This window comes from Microtus oregoni, unplaced genomic scaffold (assembly GCF_018167655.1).
Source record: "Microtus oregoni isolate MIOR12 unplaced genomic scaffold, Mior012 000092F_000, whole genome shotgun sequence".
Taxonomy (NCBI): domain Eukaryota; kingdom Metazoa; phylum Chordata; class Mammalia; order Rodentia; family Cricetidae; genus Microtus; species Microtus oregoni.
In genome coordinates, this window is record NW_024544601.1 from 1,759,930 (window position 1) to 1,771,333 (window position 11,404).

At 39.0% G+C, this 11,404-nt stretch overlaps 1 protein-coding gene across 4 annotated transcripts in view; it reads right to left on the reverse strand.

Moving 5' to 3' along the window:
- The window catches only part of LOC121442567 (X-linked retinitis pigmentosa GTPase regulator-like), a 47,254-nt gene extending 38,763 nt beyond the window's left edge, over positions 1 to 8,491 (reverse strand). For all 4 annotated transcript variants that reach the window (XM_041644152.1, XM_041644150.1, XM_041644149.1 and 1 more), the window contains exons 1-6: positions 8,335 to 8,491; positions 5,898 to 6,023; positions 5,078 to 5,170; positions 3,449 to 3,511; positions 2,392 to 2,550; positions 324 to 473 (exon numbers count right to left, since the gene is read on the reverse strand). In XM_041644152.1, the coding sequence (XP_041500086.1) occupies positions 324 to 473; positions 2,392 to 2,550; positions 3,449 to 3,511; positions 5,078 to 5,170; positions 5,898 to 6,023; positions 8,335 to 8,476 (733 nt within the window). In that variant the 5' untranslated portion in view covers positions 8,477 to 8,491. The remainder of the gene's footprint in view (positions 1 to 323; positions 474 to 2,391; positions 2,551 to 3,448; positions 3,512 to 5,077; positions 5,171 to 5,897; positions 6,024 to 8,334) is intronic.
- Positions 8,492 to 11,404: the final 2,913 nt, after the last annotated feature.

An 11,404-nucleotide genomic window follows, 5' to 3' on the forward strand; every position in this document is an offset into this window, starting at 1 on the left:
AGAGTGGCTAAGCCTAACAAGTTCGAGAACCAAAATTTAGAAAGGTTTGTAAAATAACAATCTAATTTTTATAACAGACCCAATACTCACTTTATAAAAAGTTGACAGAGAAAATTTGAAATTATAAACTGTCAATACAGAAATGGAGAAATGTTTTGAATTAAAACATACACGAAAGACTATACTTTCAGTGCTCATTTCTATAGTGCCTAAAACATAGACTATTTTAGTAGCTGAGCAACCATGTGAACTATAACTCATTTTACTAGCGGTAATGACTGAGAAGTGAGAGATAATGTAATGAATCCAAACATTCATCTTACTTGTTACAAAAGCTGAATGGTAATATCCACAAGAGATCCATGAGATCGGCTTCCCAACGGTCACTTCATGAGGGATACACACATTACTTTTATTTTTTAAACCAATCTGCCCTTCAGAATTGTCACCCCACATAAAAAGTTTTCCATCCTCTATAAAAAAAGCACAAGGGAGAAAAGTCTTTAAAGGGCTAGACGGGCTCTCAAGCTATGACATTTCTTACAGACTATAATTCGTCTTCTGGCTTATATTTTTAGTCTTATTTTATTCTCTATTGATACGTAATAACTGTAGGTATTTGTAGAATGCAACATGATACTTAAAATGCACATATAGCATGTAATGACAAACCCACAGTGATTTATCTAGCATTTTAAACATTTATCCTTTCCTTGTATTGAGAACACTCAAAATCTCTGCCACCACTTAGAAACGAACAATGCAGCCAGGTGTAGCAGCTCATGCCCCAGAACTCAGGGAGAAGTGGCAGGGGGATTGCTGTGAATAAGTTATAATACACAAAAGGCCAGCTAGGTTTACAAAGTAAGACTGTCTCAAAACAAACAAAAATGATAAAAAGTAACATGAAACATTATGCTATTCCTCCTTATAAACTCTTACTCGGCACTGAAAATGGTGTGCCGTAAGAGTGCCAAGCCATTAGCTCCATCTGGGAATTCAACTTCTATTCTCATATGCTCTGTAAGGATGAAGCATGGAGAATGAGTGGATGCTCAATCCCTTGAGTTATGCCCAGATCTTTACCTCAATGGTAAACACACGATGCCATTTCCTACATTCACTTTTTGTCCTTTTAATGTCTCAACACGGAAATGGTCCCCTCCCTCCAGGTAGTCTGTCTGCCACCAAACTGAGAGATCACAGAAAGCACCTACATATCTCCAGATGTAAAGAGCAAGTTCCCAAATTAAAAATAAACCTTGCTCTGGGGGACACCATGGAAACGTTTCAAAGGAATAAGAAAACAAAACAAAACATACAATGATGCACTAATCTTTTTTTTTATTACTGTATACCTGAAAATAGTCTTCCTAGCTTTAGAGAATTCACCATATTTAGCATATACCATTAACTTAGGTCTTTTCTGATAAGGTTTCAGTGTTGGGAATAGTTAAGTTAAATGGAAGATAAGTATTTCAGGTTTCATCAATGCTTGTTTACTTCTTTTTTTTTTCTGAAAAAGCATCTTAACTGTGTAGCATAGGCTAGCCATGAACTCAGGACCCTCAGGCCTCTGACCTTGAAGTTAAGGAGATTAACAGTGGGACAATACCTCAACTTCTCTTAGTGAATTAAAAAACTGATCTTCCAGGGTTTAATAAACAGTCAAAATTAAAACTGAAAATAAAAACTGAAGGAGTGACATTGCATAATAAACAATCTAGTTGATAAAACAACACTTTTCTATCTTCTCTGAAGAAAGATGCAAGCCAGCAGCTTCGGCCCATGGATCATAGCTCTGACCTTTAAACAGTTCTCAGATCTACTTTGAGAAGGAAGACAGAGATATGTAATGATCATTATAACCCACTCTCTAATAACATACATCCCAACTGATTTCTATCAATACTTCCAGTAGCAACTTTAATTAAAGTCATTAAGTGTACCTTTCAGAATATGCAATGAAGGTAACATTTAAGAATATCTAGCCAGGCAATGGTGGTGCACACCTTTAATCCCTGAACTCAGGAGGCAGAGGCAGGCAGACCTCTGAGTTCAAGGCCAGCCTGGTCACAGAGTGAGATCCAGGACAGCCAGGGCTACACAACACAGTTAAAACGTGTCTCAAAAAAAAAAAAGAAAGAAAGAAAACCAAAATGAAAATAAAAGAATAGCTAAAAGAATAGCTAGCTAGCAGAGCTGAGAACTTATTTATCAATCACCTTCTCTAATGTATTTACCTCTCACTCAATATATACATACAGATTTAAAGTTCTATTTCTAAAGTCCTCTGAAGGTACACAAATGCTAATACTGTCACACATTTACTGAGTTCATATATCCTTACTAGAAAAGAAGTGTCCAGAAAGAAGCACAAACAAGTCTTACCGGTTAAAGCAGCTGATGTATTAGCACCAGCAGAGAGCTGTTTAATGGAATCCTTAGATGTAAAGAAGCAAATTTGATGAAAAGTGTCTCTGTCGTCAGTGTCACCAAGCCCCAACTGTCCTTCATTATTTCCTCCAGCTGCATACACACCCCCTTTATCTGTACAAAACACAAAAATGTCAATTAACATACTGTAGTCACCCTGCTTCTGAGACATGCTGGAAATCAGCAGACACCGCTTATACGAACAATGAACAAAAGATGCGCAAGGGTGAGAGTGGCATAGAGTTGCTGAGGCAGGGAGAAGAGCTGGGAGACAAGAGTGATAGGGAGAACAGGGCACGGGAAGAACCAGGAAAGATACCACTGCTAACTCTTTAGCAGCATGTGGTAAAAACCCACTTTCCTCCACTGAACAGTCTTCAAACCTGTGTTAGAAAGCAGCCGCTGGGGCTACAGTTCAGTAGCAGAGAACCTGAAAGCAGAAATCAGCTACACATACATGTGTTGGCCTGCTTCTCGACACTACTTTATTTCATTAAACTTTATCTACCCTTTGTCAATACTACATTACCAGGATTACTGTAACTTTATGACAGGGACTAGAATCAGAAAACTGCTAGCTTTTTGAAAGCTGTTCTGACTATTGTGGCTCTCCTTTGATTTTCTATATAAATTTAAGAATTACTTTATCAACTTCTAGACACATTATATTGCCTAGTTAGATTCTGATTGAAACTGAGATGACTCCTGTCAGGGGCATTTCCTGTAGCTTCCACTCAGTCTCTGTAGCAAAGAAGGAAGAACAAGAAACAGGAGGAAGCAGCCCCAGGCGTGCTCCCAGGGAAAAAGATGCTAGCCCTTAATCTGTAGCTACTCAACAATAATTTGTATATTCCCAATGGCAAATGCATGCATGACACACTTATATTGTTAAAACTTTATTCTAATTACCACCAAGGATCGTGCCTAGCAATTTTACCAAGCCACAAATACTGCTGAAGTGGTACAATAGTTCTCAAGGCTGGATAGAAGGTGCATGGGATGGACACTGTACCTGTGGAAACTAGGGTGTGGTTCCTTCCGCAGGCAGCAAGCTTCACTTTTTCAGGCTTAAGAGCTAGACATGAGAATATGACAATTACAATATTTTATGGGTATGCAAATGATAAATAATCCAGGTTAAATGATAAGTAACTGGGAGAACTGACATGTCTTTCTTTACTGTACTGCAGGGGATGGAATCGAGGACTTTGAGCATGTTAAGCACGTACTCTGAAACATCTGTAACCCAGGACAAAATTTAAATCTAGGATAAACCTGGCATGTGTGACTCCAAATCAACTAACCACTAATTACTAATCCGGAAGTTTATTCACAGTGCATCAGAAAAACCAGTGGAGGGTGGCAAACAGTGAGATGTGGAGTCAAAGGGAGGGCCAAGGCATCCAATTTTTAAAACCCTATAGGAAATTAATACACCAAGAGCTAGTACATTCCATTATATTGTATCTCATCAACTTGATCTATTACCGAGCCTGCCACAAACTTCTAAGACACTCAATAAAAACCCTAAAACTAATAATTATAGGCACGTACATGGGTTGAAGTTGTTTATCTACCAATATTTATAGTTTTTTGAGACAGGGTTTCTCTGTGTAGCCCTAGTTGTCCTGAAACTTGATCTGTACACCAGGCTGGTCTCAAACTCAAGAGATCCACCTGCCTCTGCCTCCTGAGTGCTGGGGTTAAAGCTGTGTACCACCACCACCTGGCTTCATCTGCATATTTTTAACACGTACAAATACCTCCTAAACAACTGGCAAAGCAACTGCACAGCTGGGTATGAGTCTCTGCTTCCATGGATCTCACAGGCTGCGATAATGTTCTATCAGGTATTTGGAAGGTCATGTCAATAGGAATATCAAGTGTTTAGTAGTATGTGCCCAATTAAATACTTTCTAATCATAACATTAAAGGACCCATAATAATGCCTACAAATAGCATGATTATGAAAAAAATCACACTGAAATTTTAAGCTGAAATTTCAATTTGGGCCCTGAAGCTAGAGAACACTGTTCTTACCACACCCCCAGGACTCTACACCACCTTTTTAATTTAATGTTCATAAGCTACACCTAGAAGTTTTCATAAAACAGTGAGAAAGTTTTCTAGTCTCTTGAGACAACACTCGTGGCAAATACTTTGCTCTCTTGGTATTCTATTCATCAACCACTAGCCTTGATGTCTTGATTAGTTCATTACTCTGCATTGTAGAATTTTAGTAACCAATAACTACATAAAACTGTGAAAAGACAGAACTCCAAATTATAGCACATTATAAAGCCTGATTCCCTTATATATAATAGCAGTACTATTTAAACCACTTTGCAAACAAATAATTGTTTGGTAGTCAAATTCAATACTAGAGGATCTTTCCTTCCTTAGTGGTCCTTGGGTTTCGAGTCAAAGAGATTTTTTGACTCCACCATAAAAGTATTTCTGAGTTTCACAGAAAGAAGAAGAGTAGGTACGAATAATAGTCAAGTAAATCTTATAAAATAAAAACATTTAAGACTTTTATTTATGATATTAAAGCATCAGAGAATCAATACTAATGTTATTTAACATAATCTGGAAAATATTAAAAAGAATATAAATAATATAAAGAAGAAAAGCTCCAAACCTTTGATACATGTTGGTTTGCTGATAGCTGACTTTGATCCTAATCCTAATTGACCCCAGTTGTTACTGCCAAACATATAAAGTTTATTATTTCCTAGTGGGAGGGAAAAGAAATAACAAATTAAAGCAATCTTCACATAGATAATAATATATGAATGAATCACAAGGGAACATAAAACATACATTTTAAAAAATATCAAAAAACAAGAAATAGGAGTGGGTTACCTTTTCTGTCCATGTATGGGCACATCCCATTCGGTGTAAAGAGTTTTTAAGATTATATGTTAACAATTTTTTTATTGCAATGAAATAGATTCCAAAGAAGTCTCACATGTAGAAAAACATTAACGTTTATTAAAGTAACTTAAAATTGAAAAGACTCTTGAAATGATGCATAAAGAACTTTCTGACAAATATAAAACACTTTCTATACATTTTCAATATGTTTAACACATGATAAAGTCTGTTCTCTCTACATACCAAAACAGTAACATTTAAGCCATCTTTTTTTTTTTAAAAAAAAAAGTAAAATATGGTCAAATGTAATGCTATAAGATCATCACTCCCTTTGAGGTTCCTGGGTTCCAAATCAATGACATTTTTAGTCACAAAACAAATCTATTATAGGCAATAAAAATAGATGTTTAAAATGTATCTGTCAGTTTTGAAGCAGGTTACCTTGTCCTTCGATATATGAGCGGATTCTATTAAGCATAAAGAGTTCCTAACATCAGGCAGCAACAACTTTCATTAAACATCACACTTATAACATTTAGTGTTCTCTAAGAATCACTCTCTTCATCTAGGATTGTAATACTAACCTGTAACAATAGCAGTATGTTCATCGCCACATGAAAGACATATAGGTACGTCATTCTTAAACCAGAATTTGCTAGGGATATTTTCAGCAAATTTAGTTTTTCCAAATGTAAACACAGCACCTGTATCTGCAAATATAAAACACTTTTCATTTTACAAATTGAACCATGCTGCCTGTTATGAAAACACATTTTCCTATTGCATGTATATAAACCATTTTCCCCACGACAGCTTTGACTCTGACTGAACATCATTTCAGCCTTCTTTCTCTCACCTTAACTCAGTCCTATTCCTCAGCCTTCACCTTGCGTCACCTGTGACGGCTGGTAATTGAAGCCTGTGTTATATTCAGTCAGTGAGCTGAGGTAAATGGACACGATGACAAGGAAAGCCACCATCCATTACTAATTCTTCTGCTGTCACTGGATGGACAGCCAGGTCCTGAATGAGCTGGTACAATTTCTGCCTTCTACTCCCTCTGCCTAAGGCCTCACAGTCTGATCCCTGACTGAGGATCTTTTCCCAGTCAGAACCAAAACGGCACTGTGTTTTTTTTTTCCTTAGCATCACAGAAAATTTGTGCAGAGTACCTTTTTAAGTGAATTTGGATTTTCTTGAATTCTTCCAAGGAACTGCCAGTGTTTGCATTCAAGGAAGGAATGGTACTAAAAATATCAAACTGTTGAAAATGCCAGTGACTATCCATTAAAACTAGGACAGGGCAGAAATAAACACATTATTTCCCTACTGTCTTACTTGTACCATGGCCATGTAAGGCTTTAAAAATCAATTATGCACCATACAGCAACCTCTCAAATGATTACCAAAATGTCTGTTGATAGGCATTATCTTTTCTCAACTATATTACTACTTATACCCATTGCACAGGGTGCTCCTCTAATAAACACCAGTTACATTGAAGATGGTTCTAATTTTCACACAGAAAAGTTCCCTTCTATACTATGACTGTCGTCATGTCACTATAATGGTGCCTAGGAAGTCAAACAGATTTCAATACTTTTAGTATGAAAGGCAGCATATCACCCAGGCTTTACCACTTGAACACTTCAGCTTTTCCTATTCCTAATGAGAAGAATGAGACTTTGATTTATAGATCAGGCCATGGAGACTGCAGGTGGATGCTGAGATTTGACATTCTCAAATTGCCATCACTTGATCTGAGGAGTAGTTACTGGCTTTTTTGGACCAGCACCATTTTCAAAAGACTAAACATCCATGAACAGTTCCCAGGAACTAAATACACACACACCCCAAATAGAAAGACAGACCAGGACCATTGTCAAAAGACTAAAAAGTTCATTAACAGTTCCCAGTTCTCCGTAACTATTTAACCTCCTCCCCCCGCCCGCCCCCACGCACCCCAAATAGAAAGCCAGACCCAGGTTCTGGGAAATTTTCAGAGAAAGTATAGTGGATGTGCGAGGGTCTAAGCCATTTACGAACGACTGTGAGACAAATCAGTTCCAATTTAATAACTGAGCCTTGGGAGGTCAGGGCCTAGAAACCACTCAAAACTTCCCTACAAGGAATCATTTAACTGTTTTATTCTGGGTACCCAGAAAGCTTCTCCAGACAGCCCTCTCCCTGAACCCAAACCAGGATTTGGTGGCTCCATTCTATCCTCTGGCTTCTAATGTCAAGCCTATCGTCTTTATTTTCCTGTACTCTCACTAAGGTATGAACTCCAGAAGGCATAAACTCAAAACCCCTTTGAGGCAAGAGCATGGCAGAAAGTGCAATACATATTTAAATGTATATTTCTGCTCTAATACAGTGACTATTTTTCAAAGTGTTAATCGGAACTCATTAGACTGTATGTGAAAATCAATTCAGTGTACTATGACCACCATTTTAACAGATTACTGAACCGTTCTACGTTTCAAATAGCTGTAGTTAACTGCTGCTTCAGGAAATGTCTACCTGTACTACCCGGTACGGAAGCCGTACTGGGTCATAATTTTAACTTACGTCAAACCAGCGCTTAAGAACAGTCTTTTTTTTTTTTTTAATGCGCTTAAGGGCTTGTCCAGTTAGTTTCTTCCATTCTTTTTAACCTCTCACTCCAGGTTCACTCACTCCTTACTGAATTCATTACCTAAGTGAGTCCTAGGGACATCTCATTCGCTCGGCGGTTGTTAAGTAGAGACCTTGGAAAGCTTAGCGAAAGACTAATGGCTGCCGCAGCCTCCGAGTAAAGTCACGGAAAGCTTACTAAAAACACAAGGACCCTCTGTCCCTTCCTCCGGGTCCCAACAAAGCTTTTATTCGCAGTGGCAAGGTAAGAGTTGCCTTCTAACCACGGATCAGATTGCGGCCTGCACTCTGCCAGGGCCGGCCTGGAGGCGGGGCCTGGCCTCCCGCCCGCCCGCGGACCCTCCCTCCCTCCCGGCCAGCCGCCGCCATTCGGACGCGACTCACCCGGCACCAGCGACTCAGGCTCCCCCATGCCGAAAACTGTGAAGGGAATCTGTGCCTGCTTCGGAAAGACAGCAGGGGCGACTCGATTGGGCCTAAGGTATTGCCCTAGCCCCCGGGGGCCCCATCGCGACCCTCTTGGCATTGACCACTTCTGTGCTCCCGGAAGTCAACAAACAGACGCTAGGGGCAACGGAGGCGGGGCTTTGAGACGTAGGGCGGGGCGAAAGGCGGTTGGAAGATGGGATGAGGAAGTGGTGTCACCGCGGCGCTAGTGCGGTCGAGGCGGTAGGTGTCCGCGCGCCCTCTAGCGGTCGTTATTGGAAGAGCGGCCACGCCGCCCACTGCGAGGTGTTGAGAGCGCAGCATCCACTTCTGTAGAGATATTTGGCCATGCAGGGACCTAGAGGGGATAGTGACAGCATAACTTCTGTGACACACGCAAACGTCAACACACAGCTTTGCAAACACAAATAAGTGATAATCTGCAAAAGAGCTAGCCACTAATAGTCTTACATCCCAAATGTCATTTGTATTCCCAGAAATAAAACTAGATACACACATTAGAACATTACTTAAATGAATGAATGCTGTTACCATCATGCAAGATGGGTAATGTCACTCCTGTTTGCAGATTTATGCCGATTATTCATGGGAAGGGAGGCCCAGTTCAAATAGTCAATCCTGAACTCTGAGCAGTCTGCCTGTGTCTCCTATTGAAGATATATATAATTCCCTGTGAAACGTTATATATTTCTGGCTAAACCTTGGTTTCCAGGATGAGAAATATACCTGTGGTAGTTGGTCTTAACCAAGAAGAACTGGATTTAAGGCTCCCTGAATGACTTTAGAGAGTATTTCTACATTTTCAGGGCATTTTTATTAAAATGGGAAGAAGGAATCGAATCCAATCATTTGTATACAAGCTAAAATTGAGGGTGAGGTGCTAATAGAACTAGGAGCACACACCAGGAACAGGAGTTTAAGAGAGACAAAATCTTGTCAAATGAAAACATGATAAGTGTTAAGACTGAAGAAAAAGAAACTAAAATGGATTAGAACACTCTGGACAAAAGCCAGTTGTATGCAAAGATTCTCAGGGAGCTTGGTCTTTCCGGCACCTTGATGAGGCTGAATCGAGATGGCAGCATTTGGGGCATGTTACAGATTCTGGATTTTTTGTACAAGTTTGCATTCCCACCAGCAATGGATGAGTGGTCCTCTTACTCCACATCCTCACCACCAAACACCATTGGTGTTTTTGATTTTAGCCATTCTGACAGGTGTAAGATGATATCTCAAAGTTGTTTTGATTTGCATTTCCCTGATCGCTAAGGAGGTTGAGTATGACCTTAAGTATTTCTTGGCCATTTGAACTTCTTCCGCTGAGAATTCTCTGTTCAATTCAGTGCCCCATTTTTTAATTGGGTTAATTAGAATTTTAAAGTCTAGTTTCTTGAGTTCTTTATATATTTTAAAGATCAGACCTTTGTCTAATGCGGGGTTGGTGAAGATCTTCACCCATTCAGTAGGATGCCTTTTTGTCTTAATGACAGTATCCTTTGCTTTACAGAGGTCCCATTTATTCAATGTTGCCCTTATTGTCTGTGCTACTGGGGTTATATGTAGGAAGTGGTCTCCTGTGCCCATGTGTTGCAGTCTACTTCCCACTTTCTTTTCTATTGGGTTCAATTTGGTCAGATTTATATTGAGGTCTTTAATCCATTCGGAGTTGAGTTTTGTGCATGGTGATAGATATGGATCTATTTTCATTCTTCTACAGGTTGACATCCAGTTATGCCAGCACCATTTGTTGAAGATTCTTTCTTTCTTCCATTGTATACTTTCAGCTCCTTTGTCGAAAATTAGGTGTTCATAAATTTATGGGTTAATATCCGGGTCTTCTATTTGATTCCATTGGTTGACTTCTCTGTTTTTATGCCAATACCAAGCTGTTTTCATTACTGTAGCTCTGTAATAGAGTTTGAAGTCAGGGATAGTAATGCCTCCAGAAGTTCCTTTATTGTATAGTATTGTTTTGGCTATCCTGGGTTTCTTGTTTTTCCATATAAAGTTGATTATTGTTCTCTCAAGGTCTGTGAAGAATTTTGTTGGGATTTTAATGGGCATTGCGTTGAATTTATAGATGGCCTTTGGTAGATTTGCCATTTTTACTATGTTGATCCTACCCATCCAAGAGCATGGGAGATCCTTCCATTTTCTGGTGTCCTCTTCAATTTCTTTCTTCAATGCCTTAAAGTTCTTGTCAAATAGATCTTTCACTTCCTTGGTCAGAGTTACCCCAAGATACTTTCTGCTATTTGTGGCTATTGTAAAAGTTGAAGTTTCTCAGAATTCCCTCTCTGCATCCTTATCCTTGGTGTATAGGAGGGCTACTGATTTTTTTTTTTAGTTGATCTTGTAAGCTGCCACATCACTGAAGTTATTTATCAGCTGTAGGAGTTCTTTGGTAGAGTTTTTGGGGTCACTAATATACACTATCATATCATCTACAAATAGCGAAAGTTTGACTTCTTCCTTTCTGATTTGAATCCCCTTGATCTCCTTATATTGTCTTTTTTTTCTATTTAACTTTATTTTCTGTGCATTGGTGTGAAGGTGTCAGATCCCCTGTAACTGGATCTTCAGACAGTTGTGAGCTGCCATATGGGTGCTGAGAATTGAACCTGGGACCTCTGGAAGAGCAGTCAGTGCTCTTAACCACTGAGCCATCTCTCCAGCAGGGGGCCTTATATTGTCTTATTGCTCTTGCTAGAACTTCAAGAACTATGTTGAAGAGATATGGTGAGAGTAGACAACCTTGTTCTTGTACCTGATTTTAGTGGAATGGCTTTGAGTTTCTCTCCATTTAATTTGATATTAGCTGTTGGCTTGCTATATATTGCTTTTACTATATTTAGGTATGATCCTTGTATCCCTAACCTCTCTAAAACCTTTATCACAAAGGGGTGTTGAATTTTGTCAAATGCTTTTTCAGCATCTAATAAAATGATCATATGTTTTTTTTCTTTCAGTTTATTTATATGATGAATTACATTGATGGATTTTTGTA